This window comes from Leguminivora glycinivorella, chromosome 12 (genome assembly GCF_023078275.1).
Source record: "Leguminivora glycinivorella isolate SPB_JAAS2020 chromosome 12, LegGlyc_1.1, whole genome shotgun sequence".
Classification (NCBI taxonomy): Eukaryota; Metazoa; Arthropoda; class Insecta; order Lepidoptera; family Tortricidae; genus Leguminivora; species Leguminivora glycinivorella.
In genome coordinates, this window is record NC_062982.1 from 3,517,842 (window position 1) to 3,541,625 (window position 23,784).

Below are 23,784 nucleotides of genomic sequence, written 5' to 3' on the forward strand. Positions count from 1 at the left end.
CCTATCGTGGTTTATGGCATCAACTAATCTCAATGATTGGTATAAGCATTAACTTTTAGTAAATCAGACTGGACTTTATTGGGATTAATTCGGTTTCCTTAAAATGTTTTTTGTTCAGCGTAAAGCGACCAGCTAATATCAAATGATTATTTATGTCTCCGCGACTTCCAGATTCAAATAAATTCGCACGTTCTTACCGCTGGGCTTTACCGATATTACAACTAGCAATTAAGCTGATAAAAACACAGCTAAGCCTAACCAATTGCATTTGTCAGAAAGGCAAACGGTAGTTCCTAGACTTTCAAGAAAGACACATTCAGGAAACCGAACTAATCCCAACTAGCCCTAGTTTACCGTCTGGAGTGGAAGCACAGGCATTCGCTTTCATGAAACTAGTGTCTACGCCAAAACCTGAGATTGGTTGCCAAAAACGGGCTCCAGGCTTTCAAGAGCCGTGGCAAAATGCTGGAATAATGCAAAAAAGACACGAGTTTTATGATTTATAGTTCAGTAGGTACGATGGTACATGACGTGACTCTTGCTGGTGTATATCTTTTACGGCACATGTAGCATGTAGGTATTGCAAAGTTGGGAAAACAAACATTTAGGGTTCAAATTGCAAATTAAGATTATGCCTCGTATCAAACCAAGGTAAGTTGACAGCTCTTTTGATGGCACAAACTCCACAAGTGTCATTTACACGTCAAACTTCAATGAAATTATGACGGTTACTTAACCCTTGAACATGTGGAGCTATCAAAACTACTGCCAACTTAGCTTAGTCTGACTCTGGAAGTGAATATAAATTGTATTTCGACGTTTTAAGTTACTCCATAAATACTTTTAACATAAAAACTCATTTTTTTTAAATTAGTTATCTCTCTAATCCGTTCGCAATGTCAAGAATACTGAACATTGGTTATCAAAAGTTATTTGCTGAAAGTTGGGCAATGTCAAGTATTCTTAGCATATGTTTTCTAAAACATAACACACAAAATATTTTTTTTATTATTTTTCTGTGGTTCATATTACCCCTAAGAACTCATTTATGTGCTTGAAACCAGAAAAAAATAGAAATTTTTTTTTGAGCGTTAAAGGGTTAAAAACGCCATCAATGATTACTGTTCTTTGTTATGATTCTCTTGTTATTTAGCTATTTTACAGATTCAACTTTATATATTTCTTAGATTTCCGAAGAAGGAGACCGGAAACACGAAGTTCAAGGTGCGATGCTCGCGGTTCCTTTAGGAACCGCGAGCAAACTCCCAAGACTCCACCAAAAAGAAGGCCAAGAAGCTGAAATGGAGCAGGCCCCGAGATGTCTCCCCAGGTGTCTACCTTTGACAATTGTACATAATCGTATTATATTAGATCAAATATCTCGGCGGTCGTCTGGCCGATTTTTAATTTAATTGTGTTTATTCCTGATAGATAGTTGATGATCCTGCTAAATTCTTATTTGTGATGTGTTCAAGTTCCTTGTGTGATTATGGCTTGTGTGATTAAGGACTGTAATTCACGTACATGGAGAAAAGAAAACTCCCAAGAACCTGCTGTGTTTCATTAATGAATTTCGGTCAGTTATTGATACTATTATTTGTAGGATCTAAACAAAGCATAAAATACGATCTTTTCATAGTTTATATAATAACTACTACCATGTTAAATTCTGTTCTGAAGTTTCTCCAAACTGTTTTTAGGTTATGTTTTTGTACTAGTGATGTGTCATTTTTATCGACGTCCCGACATTAACTCTATTGACATTCTTGCATTGAAAAGGACATAAAAATGATTAATGATGATCAGGTATCACAGACTGGGTAAATGGTAATGTAACATTTCTAGTGAATTAAACTTATAGTATTTTTTAGTTTTCCAGAAATTCTCAAACATTATTAAAAAGAAACTAAAAATAGGTGAAACTATTAAAATAATAAATTTTGGTACCTACACTGCCGTTTTGTTTTATTTTCTATTTGATAGAGAAAATATTATTGAGGTAAGTATAAGTAGATTCTTGAGTGGTGGACTAGAAATTAATAGAGGGATGCTACACGAATTAAATTACTTAGGTCTTTGCGTAAGGAGAAGAGAAGAATTTATTTATTATATAAGAAGTATTTATTTGTTTTATACTCGTATCTCCCATCTTCTATTTTTTACAAACTATTTAGGCCGATATTACACTATCATAGAAATATAGTCATAGACAACATGCCGTCCTTTTTATTCACGTTACAGAAAAAGGGAGGCATACAGACCTATGATCAGAGATATAGGTATGATAATGTAATATTAGGACTTGGTAAGAGAAGAGAAGTGACCGTTTATGTAGTTAAGTACATAAACAAACCATTTATTTGCAATCAGTAGGTACGGTTAGCCAAGAATGCAAGAATGTATGAATATATGACTTTCATAGCCAAAAAGCCACATAATAATCCAAATGAAATGTTTATATCAATATTGTATGTTTTCGTTACTTTTATATATATAACGTTTATATTATTTTTAAGGTGAGAACGTAAGTGCATATTTTATCGATAATTGAATCGACAAAGTAACATCCCTAGCTATCACAAAACCAGGGACCACCTACCAAAAAGAGAAATAACTAGCATATATCCATCCTTTTTCAATACATTATCTAAGTCATAAGGAAGTCAAGGATGAGTATATGCATTTTACACGAATTTTTATTAGGGGGGCTTGTATTCCGTCATCCGCGTCGTGTTTGTTTTACTTTTCATTCCCAATTCTTCAGTTTTCTTTTTGTAATTTGGATAGTTGTTTTTATTGATATTTATGAAATTCATACCTATGAAACGGCTCAAACTGTTATAGTTTCATTTTATCTGTTTTCTAAATTTTTATTTACAAATACAACGAAGATATGTTTGAGATTTAGACGTGATTTTATCTCGAATGTTTTGGTTCCTCTGGATTCTGATTCGATCAAAAATAGCCTTAAAATTTGTCATTTGGATAAGCCACACACCTGTAATTTCGTTAACGCTTATCCTACATACTATTCCTATGGAATAACCCGATAATTATAACTATATCTTTCAGGCCATAAAAAGAAAAGGCCCAAAAGTTGATGTTTTATTCATTGCTTTCAAAAGCATTATTTTCATTTGCTCAATAAGAATTTTGTGGAACTCCTTACTTAAAAAATCATAATTATATATTTATTTAATCTTTATACACCGTGTTTCACTTAACACTAAAAACCTGAAAACAGTTTGTTCAGAATCGAGAGTAGAATCGATTGAGCTATATCTTGATGGGGGTAATATTTTTATTTAAATTGGTATTATTAGTTATTTTTTACGTGCCCATTCTATTGTACTCGTAATGCAACATTGTGTATATCGCATTGCTAGAGGTTGTTTACCTTTTTTCTGTATTTAGGGGTATTAATACTGGCCGGTTACTTGGACGATTATTTTTTCCGCTACTAGTTTGACGTTGTTTGTCAGTTTAATCTTAATGTTTATCATAAGTCATGACAAATTGAACTCGTACCTAATTACAACCTTGTCATTTTGAATATTGAGTTTATTGGCTTACTGCGATTACCTGTCCAATTTGAAGTTTACTGTGACAAAGCTTTAAAGTGTTTTACAGTGACATCTTAGCTGTCTATTGGTAAACCTTATGTCGTTGCAGTAACGTACACAAATAAATAGTCTTATGGTTTATGATGGTAGTTAGCAATTATTTTATTGAGTGTAGAGCTAAAAGTCAAGTAGAGCTGTACAGAAAATTAAAAATTCAATTAAAAAAAAAGTAACGATCAGATTAAAAGATGAATACTCTAGATGAGTTTAAAAAAATAAAAATCAGTTGGGGTGTCTGAGGTTTTGAGTGATACCGGAAACACCGTGTATAATACAGCAAAGTACAATTGGTGGACTTAATGCCTTCAGGCATTCTCTTCCAGTCAACAAATGGGCTAAACAAATACTGTGTAAGGCTTCTGCGCTTTTCGCGCGGGGATGGATAAGAATAACATGACAGCTGACCGAAGGCCACCATCTTGCCAAACAAATTTGCTTGGGCGAGGCAAACATGTGGACATGAACACGGACATTTTCCTTGCGAGACATGCAACCAGTGTGGACCCAGCTATTTACTGTAAAAAATAATCAAATAAACCATAAAATAAATATTTATTTACCAAACAATCATCACAGTAAAATGGTACAAATTTCTTAGAGGCTACTTGCAACCTTTTAATTTTGAGGAAATACATAAAAGTGCAGTTTTTAAGTTTTAATGGAAATGAGGTGCTTTTTTTGTTTCATCAAATTTTAAGTAATTTCTGACGTCTATGAGATCTGCAGGTTATGGTTCCTTGTTATAACATTTAAAAATAACTTTCCTTCAGCGACACAGACTAAAAAAAAAATCTTATTGTCACTTTCAATCATGACAACACCTACCTTTTATTTTAAGATTTGCGTGTTGATCCTCGGTTGTTGCTAACGCTTCTCACTCCTCAAAAATATTTTTTACAATTTCACACCTCAATAAAGCAAGACAATGTAAACAAGAACTGAAATTGACTATACCATCCAAGACTGCAACAAACTGGCCGAATTTTAAACATACAATGACAAATACCTAAGAATATTTCTTAGTAAATTTCTGATGGAACTCCTTGAATATTGTGAGCATTTCGTTGAGCAATTCTGGCTGTGGTAGTATGGTCGTTCTGAAGTGGTAGGTGCCAGGGCGTTGTTTGAAACCGCTGCCTGCCACTATGCAAATACCTGGAATAATTTTATTAAGAAGTGGTTTTAGACATTGTTTCATAACATAAGGCACGGGATCCACCAAAAGCGAGTAAGCTATGAGCTATCGATAATAGAAACTAACAAAAGATAGTCCGCTTTCCACCAGGAGGACCATATTAGAGTTGTGCCTGCTCGTTCACTGAAAAGATCGCTCCCAACTAGTACGATCTCCGAAGTGTACTAGTTCGTTCTTTTAGGACATTTAGGACAGTAGTACAGCGAGAGAGCGAGAGATAAATTGTGCATATGGCGTACAGTAACGTTCGCTCGTACTAGCCGAGAGCTGATCGGCCGTTTTCGCGCGCTCTCGGTCGGTTTCGGTAGGATCACACGGATCGCTTTGCTGTCGTTGTCACTCCTCGGCTCTTCGGTCCTTTCGCTCCCATTCCGTTGAGCGTGTGTGAGTGTACTAAATGTACTAGAGAGCAGAATCATTTGGGAGTAGTTCGGTCTAGTACAGTGCAGGGAATCGTGTCTTTTGTACCATTTGTTAGTCGTATACCTAGAAATCAAAAAATCCTTGTAGCCTTTCACCTATTCGCGTTTTGCCGCGATAGCGTATTTTGTTGTAGTGTGTAATATCGGTAGCATATTTTGTTACTCGCATATATTTTCAATTGATTTTTACAACAATAGCAGATTTTCTCTGTAGCGTTTATCACTAATAGCCTATTCAGTTAGCCGCAAATATTTTTAGTCGCATTTTACCTGGGTCGCATATTATTGTATTAATGGTTTTAAAAAAGGCTATATCACTGGGATATAATACGTGGTCAAATGGACATATATCAACATCAACATTTGAATTAGTAATATTTTATTAGTAATATCAGTGATATGCACAACGAGGTTATATAACCAGGAGAAAACCTACAAATGCGAAATGCCTTTGCGAAACAAAACTATAGAGTTAAAGTGCTGAAAAAAAGGAAATATCACGATATCTAATAATAACGCATTACAAACAAATATCTATTGAGGTGAAAAGCGACTACAGTGAAAAAAGGCAGGATAATAAATATACTATGAATTTTATACACCATTGTAATTGGCGACCAAAAATCATACTACAAGAAAAGAATATTGTTCAGAAATTTTGAGATCGCGGCGAAACGCGAATAGGTGAAAAGCTACAAGGATTTTTTGATTTCGAGGTATACGACTAACAAATGTTTTGTACTATTAGTACATGTCCTACACAAGCCTAGACCATATGCCTGTTTGCCACCTTCGTGGTAAAGAAGTCGCTCCTGTGTAAATAAAAGTGACACGATGATAGAGCGGCGAGCACGCTCTCTTTTTAACCGACTTTGAAAAAGGAGGACGTTCTCAATTCGTTGGGATTTTATCTTTATATTTGTTTTATAATTACTATGTATATTCCCCGATACTACTGAGTGATATCACCTGTTTCTTCTAGCAAAGAGAAGGCGTAGAACACATCAGCCGCTTTTCCCTCAGCTTTGGCGGCTTCTATCGCTTTCGGTGGCAGCTGGATTCGAGGAAAGCAGTACATCGCACCCTTAAATGAAAAAAATAATCTTGGCACTAAAAAAAGGCGGCAAATTTGAAAAATGTACCTAGGGCTCACCCCCCAATGAGGAGGCACACTCAAAGGTTATGACAGATGACGCCACCCTATTAGTCCATACGTGAGAGCGAGAAGACGTTATGTTTTTTCTCTCACACATATTAATGACAGTAACATGCCTAGACACTTGCACAGGCGCCGCCTGGTGGAATAAAATGTCAGTGTGCCTCCTCATTGTCTTCATAAAAAGCGTGCTTTCCCAAACCACAGTCAGTATGGTCACTCCCGCTCCCCGCTGAAAGTGCCGCCCATCCCCTTCGGTTACCTCACAGTTACCGCCTGTCAAAAACGCGAACAGTCGACCTGTCATATCTCACATCTCATACGAGCATAGTACGCGTTCACCTACACAATCTTAGTCTGTGTTAGGAACGCTCTTCTTTTATATATTTGATCGCCATTGTCCGAGGTGTGCCTAAACCTTGATGTTGACGGAATCATCAACGACCCATACCATAACAGAAAATGTTAAATATTAATACCTGAATAGGATTACACTTGAATCCCTCCATAGAGTTGAACGTATCGACGACCAGTTTGGCGCGTGTCTTCAAGGAGTCCAATACAGCTGTCTTCTCCTTAATGTACAGGTCGTACGAAGGCTCTCCTTGTTTTGGTGGTCTGGCCTGGTGAATAAATAGGCCTTCAGTGGCACCAGAGTATCAAAATGTCTACGATATCATAATGTCCATGTGGTAAATTTACCAATAGTACAAAATTACCACAATATTAACTTGACTAGAATATTTATACATATATGTAAGTTCGTTAGGTATCTTCAAAAATTCAAACTGCACAGAATAGGAACTCCATTTACTACACCAAATAGTGATTCCAGAGGAAAAGTAGGTACAAAGTACCGTGATTCTATTCAGTAGGATCAGTTTAAAACCGCAGGGTTAGGGTCTATTAACACATCTTCTTCTTCCTCGTTCCCTCAATTCTGAGGATCGCGACCACAAGTAGCGTGTCTCCATTGAACGCGGTCATAAGCCATGTGGACTGCACGATATAGGCTGCCGCCAGTCGACTTCTTCACACAGTCAGACCATCTCTTACGAGCCCCACCCCAAGCGCTATTACACATGAGATTACTTCGATTTCTACGAAATGCTACTATCGGATCGCAATCCTGATGTGATGGAAATATTCTTTTTCCGTGTTTACGGAATAATATTTAAGTATAATCATGTGCAACTTACCACCGCATCTGTGGCAATTTGGCCAAGTACAGTCGGACACAGCATCGCAGATAATGCCTGAAATATTGACACATTATGAGATATTATTTCGTAGCCGCTGGGCAAAGGCCCCTTGATTTTCCTGACTGCTGATTTAGTGTTTAATCCGGCTAGTTGTCCAGATCATCCCACCAACTCCGTTTGGGCCTGCCCAGCCGGTGTCCCGAAAATCGTTTACGCTACCTGGCGATTGACATGCAATCTTTTTCTTTTTTATTATTATTATTATAAATGGGCTTACTCTTGACCACAGACTAGCCAAAGGCAAAGACGTGGCCTACTATGGAGTGAGCTCGCCCAGAAGATGCCTGTTCACTCTTGATTTGGAGGTTGCCGGGTTATATGAGCTCGGAAATATAGCCGCCGGCAAGGAATTCCACTCCTTGGCAGTGCGCATAAGAAAAAAAGAAGCAAAGCGCTTCGTGTGGATTCGTGGAATATCTACCAAGTAAGGATGGAGACCGGCCGTGCGTCTAAGAGTCCGAATCTAGCTCTGAAGCGCCACTTCAGAAGAGGGATAGGGAGGTTGGTTAGATACGAGTACCACGTTCCCCTAATCAGCATCTGTCCACTTACTAAGCTAGCCCATCTATCCTGGGACATGACCCGCCTACATCAGCAATCCGGGATTTAGAACGCAGCGTAGTGTTCCTTATGCAATCGATTAGTTAATAGGCATATAAGGTCAATACTTTATAGCAGCGGTTCTCAAACTTATTTTCTTATGGAACCCTTTTGGAAAGCAAAATATCTGACGGAACCCTTAAATTAAATAAATAAAAAAAAATAGTTTATAGCAAGGTTTTATGGAAGAGAGTTGAAATCGCATATCAGTCAACCAAAATTCACACGGAGCCCCCAGAGAGCTTTTGCGGAGGTATTGTTTTATCATAACCAAGCAGCTAAAAACCCGAGGAGCCCGAGTGCAGCTCTTTTAGTGAACCCGCCTGGAAACTGGACATCTCAACCATGCCGCCATTATTCGATGAGGTAGTCACGGCTCTAAAATCCTTGAAGCCGGGGAAGTCACCAGGGATCGATAATGTGCATGTTGATATGCTGAAGGCTGATGTTGCCACATCTGCAACGCTACTATATCCCCTAATAACCCGTATATGGGAAGCTGGACAAGTACCCGATGAATGGAAGCAGGGGCTCCTGGTGAAAGTCCCAAAGAAGGGGGATCTGTCGCGATGTGATAATTGGCGTGGGATTACACTACTCCCAGCTGCTGCCAAAGTCTTGGCAAAAGTTTTGCTTAATCGCATCGCGTAAAGTAGCTGACACTCTGCGCGAAGAGCAGGCAGGATTTCGCCCGGGTCGCTCCTGCACAGACCACACCAACACCCTACGCATCCTTATAGAACAATGTGTCGAATGGCAAACGGAGCTGTTCTTAGCTTTCGTTGACTTTGAAAAGGCCTTTGACACGGTGAAGTGGACCGCGTTGTGGGCAAGTTTGGGCAGGAGGGGTATCCCTGCCTGCATCATAAGGATAATAGGCTCTTTATACGAAGATAGCACATGCAGGGTAGTACATGAGAAAGAGCTCAGAGCGCCTATACACATTACAGCCGGAGTAAAACAGGGATGCCTCTTATCGCCGCTTTTATTTGTGATCCTCCTAGATGACGTCATGCGCAATGTGGTATCGTCGCCGAGAGGTATACCATGGGACACTAACGCTCTGGAAGACTTGGACTACGCGGACGACATCGTGTTAATTTCGCCTACTCTTGCTTATCTGGAAGTTAAACTTGAAAGTCTTCAGGAAGAGGCGGACAGAATGGGCCTGCGAATTAACAAACGCAAAACAGTCAGCATGCGTGTGAAGTCAAGTTCAACGGATCCGCTGACACTGGGGGCGAGAGCCTAGACTCGGTGTCCAAGTTTGTGTACCTAGGGAGCGTGTTGACTGACAAAGGTGGAGCGGACGACGACATCGACAGCAGAATAAAAAAGGCGAAGCCTGCGTTTGCTCAGTTAAAGGCCGTCTGGTAGTCAAATGTGCTCACGCGTCGAATCAAACTTTCCCTCTTCTAATCCATAGTGAAATCTGTGCTACTGTTTGGCTGCGAAACGTGGAGAGTGACAAAGGGCCTAACGAAAAAGCTCCAAGTATTCGTCAACAAGTCCCTGAGGTCGATCCTTCGCGTTTTCTGGCCAAACACTATCCGAAATCAAGACCTGTGGAGTATATGCCAGCAAACACCCATTGACGAGGAAATCGCGACACGAAAATGGAGATGGATTGGACACACTTCGGAGAGGGGGAAGAAATAATGCGAGCATTGCTTTCGACTGGAAACCGCAGAATGCAAGCCGTGGCCCCGGGCGCCCTGTTCACTCATGGAAGCGGTCCGTCGAAAATGAGCTACGAGCGGCTGGTCTGAGCTGGAGCGAGGCCACGAGGGTCGCTGAAGATAGAAAGGCGTGGCGCGAGCTTGTGAAGGCCCTTTGCACCTCTGGGGTGCCTTAGGACTACAACAACAAGCAGCTAAAAAAAGTTTGTGGTAATCACAAAATCCTGCTGTTGTTTCAAAAAACAGCAGTGCCATGGAATTAACTCAATTGGCACTGTGCTGTGGCCCCAGTCACTCATTGGATCTGCTTGAGGGAAATCCCTTAAGCCTGGCGTCCACTAGGCTCGCCGAGTCGAGTCTCGTTAATTCGCTTTCTGCATTTCTTATGAGACTGCGTCCATTAATCTCTCGTATGTTTAGGAGCAGATCTGCTCCATATCGTTTCAACTTGATTATGTATTTATTATGACAATTTTTTGACAGGCGCATACGAAAGGGTAAGGCGGAATCGAGACGCGTCGAATCACATTCAAAATGTATGAGGACTCGATTCGACGCGACTCGATTGAGCCTTATAGTGGACGCCAGGCATTAGACGGTAGATAGGACTAATTTATCGCTACTGAGGTCGTTGCACAGTCGCCATCGGATAATCGGTAGACTGCGGGGTGCCGCAAGGCTCGGGGTGCGGCCCGGTCTGCTACCTGATGCATGTCAACAGCATAGGAGGAGTTGTACGTCACGGTACACCCTACATGTTTGCCGATGATCTGTGCACTGTAAGTGCAGGAACCGATCTCGATGACATGAGCCGAAATATACAACAAGACATACTCGTAGATGCAATAGTACAATGGTCCCACGATAACGGAATTTTATTAAACGCAGAAAAAACTAAACTTCTTGTAATACATTCTCCGCACTTAAGTATGCCAGATCGTAGAACTCATCTTGTTGCCCATAGTTATCAATGTTTACATAATAATAGAACCAACTGCCAATGTAACGCCATAGACAAAGTAGACTGTGTAACCTACCTAGGAGTTAAAATAGACACTAAATTTTCTTGGTCTCAACATATAGATTATATTTGTAGTAAACTAAAAATATTATTATGTAAGTTTTATCATCTCAGTTATAAAGTACCTATCGGTACATTAAAATGTTTGTACTTCGCACTGGTAGACTCTATATTGGGATATGCTCTTGATTGTTATGGTCTCACATTTAAAACCTATATAGATAAATTAGAGTCACTGCAGATTAGGTTTTTAAAACTACTTGTCCCCAAAAAAATTAAAAACATGTGTAAAAACGACTACCGAAAACTATTTAAAATATGTAAAATACTCCCGATTAGTTTAAAACACAAGTACCTATTAGCCATCAACAACCATGACAGTCAGGAGCACGACCTGTGTGGGGCTCCACACGCATATGGCACCAGATCGGTGTCCACGGGTAAATATGAAGTGCCTAGAGTTAACAACTATTACGGTGACAGAACTCTAAAAAAGCGTTTACCATACACTCTCAATAGTCTACCTGTGGACATCCGTCTCGAACCAAACAAGCATAAATTTAAGAGAAAATTAAAAAAGTATTTATTAAATAGCCTGCCATAGTAACTTGTTCAGTCCTAATTTTAAATGTTTTTAGATATTACTTCCTGTAACTATTCTTAATAAGATACTCTTATCCTGCAGTCAAACTGTTAAACAGTTTTGCAGGGCCTGTGATAAATTGTAATATTTGTCGACTGTATAGTAATTCAATAAAAAAAAAAAAAAAAAAAAATATCACATCATCAGAATCGGAGCTGGAGTGGTGCTTAAAAAACACGCACTCATAGAGTACGTTTTCACATTATCCGATCCGATATCGGATGTAGGACCTATATCCCATACATGTAAGCCGCCATATTTGATTTTTGCCTTTGAAATCCTTTCGACATCCGATATCGGATCGGATAATGTGAAAACGCACTTACGCCTTGATAAGGCGTGTCCTGATCTGTATCTGATGACGACTCAACTCACGTAATACGTACTTTATAAAGGTGCGTCTGTACTTCTTTATCCATGTTCACGATCTCTAACCACCCACCCCGGAGTCCACATTCACCCATGTAACCTTTACTGATCGTCATGAAGGAGGTCAATTCTACCTCGTCTGTGTACGGTTTGCCCATTTCTCTCAGCACCTAAGACAATAAGGAAGAATAAAGCTAGGAACATACTACACGGACGTCCGTCGTAAATCGACCGCGGACGGGAATCTGGACAATGGAAATACACATAACCGTGCAAACTATCGGTCGACGGACGTGGACGTGGCCTTGTGCGCATGGACGTCCGATCGAAATCTGGCTCGCTGGATGTTTTGTTCCGTGCACACTGATCGGTCGCGGTCGCGGTCGATTTACGACGGACGTCCGCGTAGTATGTTCCTAGCTTAAGAAACAAAAGCTAAGGTATTATATCGATCCGTGGCAAGGAAGCATGTTCTTTCATCTCAAGCGAGAATCTAGCTGCGTGCCTAGGGGAGGGGTCGCCTGGTCTATTTGTATGGCCAACCTAGGCTCCAGGGGGGAATCCGCGCATGTTTCATCTCACGTTCAGTACACCGTTGTTATTGTTACATGGTAGACCGATCGAGTTCAGACACCTGGGGTTACCATGAAGTACTAAAGACCTTCAGATTAGGTGGAGAAAAAGGTACACAGCTACATAGCACCGTCCCTCTCTTTCAACCTAAATTGAACGGCTTTAGCACTTCATGGACAATGCAAATCTTTGTGTTATTAGCATGTCAAGCCCCTTGGTTGCATTTTTTCATTTTAGTCTTTTAGCGGCAGCCTAGAACTAATAAGTATATAAAGTCAGGGCAAGGCCTTTTACTTTACTTGGGACAAGAGCTACAGTATCAGGATTTCCTAAAGGTTTTTGTTTTAATGCTAAGATTAAAGAGTAAACCTTTTTAAACGAATGGAACTTGCTGCAGGCAGCGTAAACATTGTGCTGGTACACTTCATCCGCTATTATTAACAGATTGTTCTCGTGAGCAAACTTGATGACAGACTCTATGTTGTCTCTTGACAACACCTGTAAAACAACATTTGTAAATAAATTATTGTCATCATTAAGAGAGTATATGAAAAAAGAGTGGAAGGGTCAGTTGGAAGTGGAAGACCTAGGCGAACTTTTCTTGTTCAAATCGGGGAAATATTGCAAAAAGGCCAGGTCAGAAGTACTCGAAACCGACGAGCGTGTATGAGAAACGTTATGAAAGTGTGTGAAGCGAAAGTGATTTGTCAGGATCGTAGTAAATGGAAATCCGTGATCTCTGCCTACCCCTCTGGGAAACAGGCGTGATTGTATGTATGTATGTATTTTTATGTATGTATTATCATTATTTTTAGGTCCCTCATTACTCCTACCACTCCTCGTACAATGGCGATCAAACGATGAAAGAGGCTCGTTTCTACGCACATAGTCCAAAAGGGCGCTAGCTGTTATTCTGATGTATGCGGTGACAGTACAGTCACAGTATAATAAAGAGTATTATCGTACAGTATGGCCAGTCCCGCTCCCCGCTGAAAGTGCCGCCAATCCCCTCTCAGTTACCTAACAGTTACCACCTGTCAAAAAAGCGAACAGTCGACCTGTCATATTTCACTCATACAAGCATAGTACGCGTTTAGCTACTCGAGCTTAGACTGTGTGCTAGGAATGCGCCTCTTACATATATTTGATCGCCAGTGTCAGAGGTGTGGTTCAGTATAATAAGTAGTATGAAAGAAATAGTTCTAATGAAACTCCGCAATATGGCGCGAAGTGAGTTCTGCACAGCTGGCTTAGCCGTATGGCAATCGCTGACGCCAGATGTCGATCAAAACGCAGTCTGGCTCTGTCGCGCCAATACGGCTAAAAGCGATATGATCGTGAGCGTTTGTGCATTATAATAAAAAAAAAATCCTTACCTGACCCGTAGGATTTCCGGGATTAATAATAACAATACACTTGACACAGCAAGTTTTCTTAGATTTCTCCAAAGCACCCTTCAGCTCGTTCATATCTAGCCCCCACCCTTTGTCCTCATCCAAGTAATAGCCCACCCCTTCTAACCCGAATTCCACTAGAGTGGCCGAGTAGAGGGGGTATTGAGGTATGGGAATCAGCACGCCTGAAAGACAAACGCATGAATGGCTTATTACTTGTCCAATGATCTATTAGCCCAATTAAAATGGCAGCAAGCTTTTATGAAAGACTTTCTTCCTTTATTTTGAGTTAATTTAATGCGAAGGGCTGAAAGCAATGTTATAAAACGAGTGGTAAATATGAAGGTGGATGGATACAATGGTAGTGGAAGGCCTAAGAAAAGATGGATGGAATGTGTGAACAATGATATGTGAGTGAAAGGTATTAGTATGGAAATGACGGCTGATAGAGAGGAATGGAGGAAGATATATGATCTGCTGCGCCGACCCCAAATAATGGGAAAAGGGCAAGGGAATGATGAATGATGATGATTTTGAGTTAACACAAGAAACAGACAAAAAATTGGTAAAAAAAATATGGCTTTTTAAGTATATTGGAGGTTTGAATGGTGTTCAAGGTTAAACACTTCGATTTAAATGAGACCTTATTAGCAAGGTACCATACAATTTAGAAACATTTTGATATGGTTTACACTTAGTGCGTTTTCACATTATCTGATCCGATATCGGATGTCGGACCGATATCTCATACATTACAGGCGCCATATTGGATTTTTTCTATTGAAATCCTTCCAACATCCGATATCGGATCGGATAATGTGAAAACGGTCTTAGGCGTCAAGATATAAATCTTGGTGCCTAACGGCCCAGCCACGACATTGGTCTAAGCGCGGCAGCGGTGAGCGGCAGCCATACGTGTGAATGAAAAGTCCCATCGCTGTGTCTCGCTTCAATGTATGGCCGCCGCTCACCGCTGTCGCGCTTAGACCAATGTCGTGGCTGAGCCGTAAGTGTAAGGCTTGAGTGCACACTGGGCGTACAGCGGGGCGGGTCATGCGGCGTGCAAGTCAAACAATTGAAGTTCATACAAGTGTCCTGAGTCGAAGCTTCATAGGGTGGACGCACTCTCGTCGGCACCGCTACACGCCCCTCAAAACGCTCCGCTCCGAACCTCCACTCAGGCTTTACACTAGAATACAAATGCGATCCATTATGACTATAGTATGAATTTTCTGAGATGAACTTTTCGGTTTTGCCCTAATCTGTTAAACAAAGGCCTTTGTATTATTAAATTAAAACGGGACTTAATCGCGTAAAACTTACGTTTTATATTTAACCCGATTAAGTCCCGTTTTAATTTAATAATATGAGTGAAGATCGTGTTAGTTTAAATCAATATAAAGGCCTTTGTTTCTATTATTCGCCGCGGTTAGCTCCCGTTTCCACAGCACGTGCTAGTCTCAGTGTAGTTAAAAAGCAACTAGATCATGATAGCAATGAGGTTCAAATTTATGTGTGCAGGTAACTTTTTTTGAAGATGACCAAACGTGTTATCTCCGAAAGGGCTTTTTATGGATTTGAACCTTATTGCTATCATGATAGTTGCTTTTTAACTACACTGAGACTTTAGCACGTGCTGTGGAAACGGGAGCTAACCGCGGCGAATAATAGAAACAAAGGCCTTTGTTTAACAGATTAGAGCAAAAGCGAAAAGTGCATCTCAGAAAATTCATACTATACCTGTACTCGGACATCACAGAACGGAATATCACAGCTTATACTCACCATCAGGTGGATTCCCTGGAGCAAACAAGTTCAGTATACTTTTTATACCCATGGAAGCTCCAGCCGTTATGAGTACATCCTCCCAGTTAGAAGGATGCCCATCACGATCTTCGATGTACTTGGCTACGTCCTTGCGAATGATTTCTATTCCATATGACGCGCTGTAGGCCCCGACTGATCGTCCTCTAAAGACATGAAAGAATAAACACATAACTTCCTAACTCTTGACTCAAGACTGGAGGGCCGAATACGGACTTAGCCGAGTACGAATATTCGGCTGAATATTCGGTTTAGTAGTAGTAGTAGTAGTAGTAAACACTTTATTGTACAGAAAAAATTACATGCACAGAGAATATTATAACGGTTATGTACAAAGGCGAGCTTATCCCTTTAAGGGATCTCTTTAGCTGTTACCGAATCGAATATTCCGCCGAATAATTGGTTGCGCCGTATTTTAGATTCTGGCTTAGAGTTAAAAACTTTTCAATTATTAGTAATGGGTATATTTATCTTACTAAAGACTCTTAATGTTCCTATAATTTAGTGCACAAGAAAATTTTGGTACGCATTACGCAGTACGCATGTCTAAATCAAATTAAAGAACGAGGAGGAAAGAATAAAAAATATATAAATGGACCGTTACAGTCAAGGAATTTAATCCCTATCCATTTCGCCGAAACGTTTTCCAGTAATGGCGGAACGCAAATGGAGAAACACGGCGGGAAAACATTAAAAGTGCAGCGTCGACCTCAATGACCAAAACTACTCTGACAAGAGTTATAAGTAGTATACGACTAAGAAAATGAATAGTATCGGAAATTGGAATGTCGATTGGTATTATTATTTGTCACATTAAATTGATGATAGATCGCTTAAAAAAATCGCTCTTTTAGTATAAAAACGCTTACGCGTCGTCGTCGTTGAACGCACCCGTACCATAGAACGTGTATAAGAAGATCATATCATCCCATACATTAAAATGCGACCGCTTAAGAACGCGCATACACTACACCATACGTAGATGGCGCCACAAAAAATGCCTTGTTGCCATCGATTATTTGTAGATTGGCGTTAAGTGTCTCTTTCGAGCCATAAATATGTGTCAAAAGTGACACTTAACGCCATCTACAAGTATAATCGAAACCTACAAGACATATTTTTTTTTGTGACGCCATCTATGTGTGGTGTAGTGTATGCGCGTTCTTAGATGGTATGATATGATCTTCTTATATTTACTTAATCTAGAGATGGGCCGAATATGGATTCGACTTTGCCGAATACGAATTTAACGGCCGAACAATCGGTTCAGCTCTTACCGAACCGAACATTCGGCCGAATATTCGGTTACGCCATAATTAAAAAGCATATATGTTAAGATTAAAACTATTAAGGCGATATATTTCCGTAGACGCTGCGCGCACTCGTTTTTTGAAGCGGTTAAAAACATAGGAAAACGCCATGGAAAAATCTGAAAACGATATATGTTAAATTTCAGGATCTGATGAGTATGTTATGGAGTTGAACAACATGAATGTTACAACTTCGCTCGATAGAAAATGACTCCAAAGTTACCTCTTCTCTTAACAATAAATCGTTCCCATGGCTATGATAAGAACTTTTTTGACTTGTTTTTTACTTCAATATATAGGTAATAAGATTATCTAGATGAATCTGATGAGTTTGTGCCGGTAGCGTCATTAAAATAATATAATATTTACCAAATACTACCAAATCCGCAAAGGAAAGATGGAACAACTATGAACCCAATTTTAAGACCTGTTACTAATCCTGTTTTTGCAAAAAAAAATTTTTTTTGAAAATTGTTTTGAAATTGAAAACATTTTCGATGGCACTTATGGCCTCTTCAGTCGCGCGGCGGCGCTTTCAGAGGATGGACCTGTGTCAGTTTTCTCCGCGTGGTCACGTGTCATTGAAGCAATGGGGAACATAGCTTTGAGGAGGCAGAAAAAATAATTGCGTGCTAGAAAACAAATAAATAAAGAAAATTCTAATCAAAGCCCGTGAAAAGGTAAGAAAATGATAATTTATATATACACGTAAGTATTTCATTTTCATATGATGTTATCAAGTGACATTTACGATATCTAAACATCATAGATTTTAGAAACCCCTAGATGACGGGTCTGTGACGTCATTACAGCACAACTTTTCCACTTAGAAAATATATGACTGATGTCCAGCTAGTGAACAAACTTACGCAAAATTTTCATAAAAATATTGAATTGTTCGAAAGAAAAGGCGGCGGTAGGTACAGTACTGATTGAAGATCAGGTACGGTAGGTATTTCTGTCTTTAAAAATTTGGTATAAGGTTAATTAGATCGTGCTACCCTCCGTCTATATTTTTTCTGTGTCTATGCCAAACATGTGGCCAGCCTGACAGAAATTTTGTTTGACAACTATCGCCATTTTTCCACAATAGTTAAAAGATTTCAGTATTTTAACTTCTCAATAAATTTTGATGAAAGTCCATAATCATACATTGATAAACAGAGGGCGGAATTGCTCATGGCAAAAATCAAACGTCAATAGAGTTGGAATGTTAAATTTTATCGACGTATTCAGCTATCGATAAATTCAGTCACCTTTTACATTTCTGACTTTAACATTAACCTCTTTGATTAGATTAAAAGTAAATTGAATGACATTTAATTACCATTTCTGTCACTAGTCCTTTTGCAACTAATTCACGTTTGAAAATAATGGTTAATCCAAGACGAAAAACAGCCAACAAATGGATAAAGAAGTATCCTTGTTTTACTTACGTCGAAAATAACTCAACAATATATACTGATAATTTCAGTTTAATCGATAGTCGCTAAAATTTTACGTTCCAACTCTATTGACGTTTGATTTCTGCCATGAGTAATTCCGCCCTCTGTTAATAAAGCTGGACATTTTTTTTTTTATTTGGTGGGTATGATTACGGTACTTGATGTTTAAAGATATTTGTCTAATTTGCAAGATTATACGAATCCTTCAACAAGCTGTCTGACCCCTTTGACAATAGTTGATACTTGATATGAATATTACTTGAGAATTTAAGGTAGGCATAGAATGGTATTGATAATTTATCCTGTGCTGGGTTGTATTCCATTTGGAGGTACGGTAGTACGCCAACACGAGTCAAGCGAAGAGAAAAGCTGTTTTCTTGAAGCATTTTGTCGTTCTTCTGAATCCTCGAATTTTGGGTCTGGTTTAAACCAGATAAATATAATTGTCAGGATAACAACTCAATAGCAACTTATCAATAGCAACTTTATTAAATAGACAAAGTTTCAATTGCATAGTTTTCATACTTTAGATTTTATTCATATCTTAATATAAATAGCACAGATTTCATCAGTGACTGGCTGAGTGACTTCATCATGTTTGAAGTTGTAGGTTCATAAACAACAAGAATAAAATTCGAAACTTTGGCATATATATAGCTTAAAGGCTTTCAATATGAAAAAGAAAAAGCGTTATTTATTCACGACTGACAAATTTTATGTGTCTTTTTAAACAACAGTAACATGACATAATATCTTTTTACATAAAGTCTATGGTCAAAGAAGCTGATGGTTACTGTGTTCTGTTAACAATAAGTTTATAAGAAAAAACTTCTACATAAAGTAGAAAACACGCCGAGATGTTAATCTTTCCCCTCCTCCCGCCTCCCCATTTTTATGTCCCCATTTTCAGTTTTATTATATATTCAGGAAAACCGTAAAAGCTACGGTTATGATGTTTAGGAGAAGTAGGTATATTTCTATAAAATTCTCTACACAGTATTATCTTTGCAGGTAAATAATTGTAACTCGTAATTTTCAAATTATGCTCCTATTTATTATGGGACTAATGATGAAAACGCAAAAAAAAATCTATTGTATACATTTCGACTGTTATGATACAGCTCATTTCTATGGAACGTCAAATTTTTTTTTTGTGGTTTCAGCATTGGACCCTTAATAAAAGTTGTTTATAATGACATCAAAAGTCACTATGCAAAGTTTGAATGGTCCTTTTCATTTCACCCTCTCGATCTGTAGCTAAGTGTGATTACTAAGAAGTTTCGACGATGGCAGTTGGAGAATCCGAAAAAATCGATAAAATTGATTGTAGCTTAGGGACGTCCTTAAAAGCAACGACAACGCTGACCAAACATACTGTAACTATAAATCATTCGTATTACTTACACAAATGATGAAACCTAATAAAAAAAAATAAGGCGGGGATCGTTTACTATCAGGCGATACAGCTGCTCATTTGCCTCCTATTTCATGAAAAAACTAAGAAAGCCCAGTTAAAATACGGCGATCATTATACTGCGATCCGTCTGTGTCATGCTGCCGCGCGAATTTGAGTTCCCGTGTGCGACAAGCGAACAGAGCCGCGCGGGCGGGGCGGCCCGGACGCCGCGCACCTCACCCCCTTGGTTTGGTTAGTTTGACAGATCATCTCGCCTTAAGTGATTGGTAATGGTTACATTATGTTACTAGAACTACATTTGCTCTTATGATTTAGTGGATAACTAAAACTTAGTTAAAACAACTCTGAACTCTTCTCAACTCTTAAACTATGGGTTTAAAAAAATATATTTATGTTTTGACGCAAAGGTAATTATTTCTTTTTAGTAGTTCCTTAGAAAGCTACTAAAATAGAAGCTTATTATCAAATGGAATACGTAAGATCTTCATTAGTTATTTACTTTGTTTATTCGGTAAATATTCAGCAATGCAACCGAATTATTCGGCCGAATACGAACATTGAAAAACTTGCCGATTATTCGGCCCATCTCTAATTTGAAAAGAGCGATTTTTGGTCAGCGAAAGACGATCCGCGTCGATAGGTCTGGAGAGACGCTTATTGACATTTACTTACTTGATGGAAACCTGGAGACAGTCCGTTTTCACACTATCCGATCCCATATCGGATGTCGGAAGGATTTCAATGGAAAAAAATCCAAGATGGCGCAGGGTAATGTATGGGATACCGGTCCGACATCCGATATCGGATCGGATAATGTGATAACGCACTTACCCACATGCGTCCAGCAGTTCGTTAGCTCGCTGCTTCACATCGCTTGGGAAGTCGTACTTCTCAATCAGCTCTGGAAACGATGCACACGCCAAAATCTGACCAAATAAAAATTTGAGATAATACTTAATGTGTGTCTTTAGACCAAGAAAGACCAAGGGAGGTAATTATGAGACAATTCCTTACGAGCACTTAAAAATTCCATCGCGGTAGTTTTAGAAATACCATCGATGCTGATTTGACTCAGAATTTACGGCTGCCCTATCCATAATTCTTGGGCTACGACTTTGTTTAATTACCATTTGAATGGACTCCAGGGGGGTTACCATGACGTACTAAAGACGTTCAGTTTAGGTTGAGAGAAAGGGACACAGCTATAGCAGTTACATAGCTCCGTCCCTCTCTCTCAACCTAAACTGAACGGCTTTAGCACGTCATGGTAACCCCCCTGGTCCAAAATCTCGGCTACCCTACACTGTTGCGCAAGAAGTTGATAAACTAGAAGTATGCGGCTTTCAAACCTAGTGATTGTGCTTTGAATCATCATCATCTTCATCATTTGCAACCATAGAGGAATAAGTAAGGGAAGATTTGTAACTCCATACATCAGTAAATGCGGGTTATTTGTATAGGCATAGTTAAGTGACATCTAGCGACAATCACGCGTCAACTAGCGTAAATTATCAGTACTGCTACTTTTCAATAGATGTCGCGACGAACGAAAAGTCTAATGTTCACCAATTTTTAGCTAATATTACAATAGTAATAATCAATAGTAATCAGTATTCTGTTATCAATTCCTTCTGCTTGTAATATAAGTGTAGAGATTTCTTACAATCTGAATTATAACCTCACTATGACATAGTTCTACAGTGGCCCAGGGTTCCAATTAGTTGACTGTACCTGTCGAATGAAAGTAATAGGCTTCGCTCCCATTGCATGTGCGTCGCCAAGGTTAGCTCTGATTACCTTCTTGAACGGCTTATTGGCTCCCTGCAAAGTCATAGTGATCATCATTGAAGGAATAAAGGGGTAAATTATACTATCGTACATTATAGCCACTCCCGCTGCCCACCCGCTCTCGGTTACCTCACAGTTACCTACCTCCTGTCAAAAACACGATCTGACAAAAGAAGACAGGTGTCTTACCTCACTTATACAAGCATTTACACATACACGAGCTTAGATTGTATTTTACAAAAACGACTGGCATAGTCTGACCTTCCAACCCGAAGGGTAGCTAGACCTTATGGGGGATTAGTCCGGTTTCCACACGATGTTTTCCTTCACCGAAAAGCGACTAAATTCCGAAAAACTCATTGGTACGAGCCGGGGTTCGTCCCACGACCTCCAGATTGAAACCGCCTCCACAGACGGGAGACAAAACTGTTTTGTCTCCGTCGTATTTGTATGAAAAGTTGCGTCGCCTCGTGTGCGCACCTTCATACTAGTCCATAGAACGAGCGACGGAGACAAAACAGTTTTGTCTCCCGTCTGTGGGGGCCCTTACGCTTATAATCCTAGACAGCTATACCATTGAAGTAGGATGACCATATGACATGATGTACCTACCAGTGGCGACGCGTGAAATTTTTTGTTGGTAAAGCCGGAGGGGTTTTTGGGATCAGCTTTGTATGGACTTCTACAGATACTGCAGAATTTTAGGGAATCCGTTGGGAACCGAGTTGTACCGACGCAGCGCCACTGGAACCTACCATAAGCACAGTATAATAAATAGTACTATCGTACAGTATGGCCACTCCCGCTCCCCGCTGAAAGCGCCGCCCACCCCCTCTCGGTTACCTCACAATTACCGCCTGTCAAAAACGCAAACAGTTGACCTGTCATATCTCACTCATACAAGCGTGGTACGCAATCATCTACACGAGCTTAGAATGTGTGCTAGGAACGCGCCTTTTTCATATATGTGATCGCCAGTGTCCGAGATGTGCCCTAAGCGTAAGCGAAATGATAGGTCTGTGAGCTATACTTACTTTTTTAAGTTCATTCTCGATAGCAGCGGCTCTGATGACCAGCGGCCCTCGCACAGCATATTCCAGCTTTACGACATTTTGCTTCATATTTTTCAAACAAAGAGCTTTGTACCTACACTGTGTGGTTAACACAGGATTTTTATGCCTTTCAAACCTTATTATACGTGATAGCACATGGCCTATAATGTTGTTGGATCCACCCATTCTTAATCTGGTAAATTTCACTACAATTTCTAAAATTATTTACAACAGTAAATATTAAGTAAAAATGAAGAAAAATGTTTTCGAATTTTGTTGTTAGCGGTTGACAGAAGAAAATGTTTGACAGTATCATGAAAATTGCACTGGAAAAAGAGGTGTGTATAGATTATTATATAGTGCACAATGAAGTATTATCAAAGACCTATATAACTTCGTAGACTAGACTCTATTCTCATTGGTATTATTATATAGGTATTAATATTCTTTGATGACGAGCAAATGAAAAGGCACACCAGGGAGTATAGAAGTATATTTCTAAACTCCATAAGGCACACTATAGGCACACTCAAAGGTTATGACAGATGGCGCCACCTTATAAGTCCATTGCACAGATAAAGATTTTTCACCACACCAATTGGTAAAGGCTTTCTTTGCTATCGAAAACAGATAGCAAAATTGCATTTTATCCACAAAGTAATTTTACAAATTTTAGGCTGTTAGATTTAGTTTGATTTAATTTGTTTTAGTTTGATGTTTTATAGTCAGCATTCTTGTTGGTGTGGTGAAAAATGTTGTGTTTACCTCGGCGGCAAAGTTTGTTTAACCTACGTGCCTTGAAACCCTCGCAACGCTCAAGATTCCTCTTTTATACATATTGGAATCTTTCTCTTTCTCGGGTACCTATCAATATTGGCACGTGCGGTTAAATAAATAACTGTTGTCCCTTTCTGACATATAGGCGTGATAGAAAGGGACAAACGGACTTTGTGAACGTCTATGAATAAGGGGGTATGAGTTTGTTTTATCATGAAATAAAATACCAATTCG

At 39.4% G+C, this 23,784-nt stretch overlaps 1 protein-coding gene across 1 annotated transcript; it reads right to left on the reverse strand.

Moving 5' to 3' along the window:
* Positions 1 to 4,208: 4,208 nt before the first annotated feature.
* LOC125231596 (alanine aminotransferase 2-like) lies at positions 4,209 to 22,877 on the reverse strand. The gene is made up of 10 exons (XM_048137055.1): positions 22,756 to 22,877; positions 21,665 to 21,754; positions 20,765 to 20,859; positions 15,723 to 15,907; positions 13,920 to 14,122; positions 11,988 to 12,140; positions 7,596 to 7,652; positions 6,876 to 7,019; positions 6,210 to 6,324; positions 4,209 to 4,778 (listed from the first exon to the last, which is right to left on the reverse strand). Exons 1-10 carry the CDS (start codon positions 22,840 to 22,842, stop codon positions 4,630 to 4,632), a joined length of 1,278 nt encoding a protein of 425 aa, XP_047993012.1. The 5' UTR covers positions 22,843 to 22,877; the 3' UTR covers positions 4,209 to 4,629.
* Between the last annotated feature and the right edge of the window lie 907 nt (positions 22,878 to 23,784).

Bases quoted from the DNA above. Each gene is read 5' to 3' on its own strand.
- LOC125231596 (XM_048137055.1), bottom strand. From the start codon at position 22,842: ATGAAGCAAAATGTCGTAAAGCTGGAATATGCTGTGCGAGGGCCGCTG. The intron at 20,860-21,664 runs GTACAGTCAACT...TTATTTGGTCAG, and splicing joins CTATTACTTTCATTCGACAG to ATTTTGGCGTGTGCATCGTT. The intron at 7,020-7,595 runs GTAAGTTGCACA...TTTATTCACCAG, and splicing joins AAATTGCCACAGATGCGGTG to GCCAGACCACCAAAACAAGG.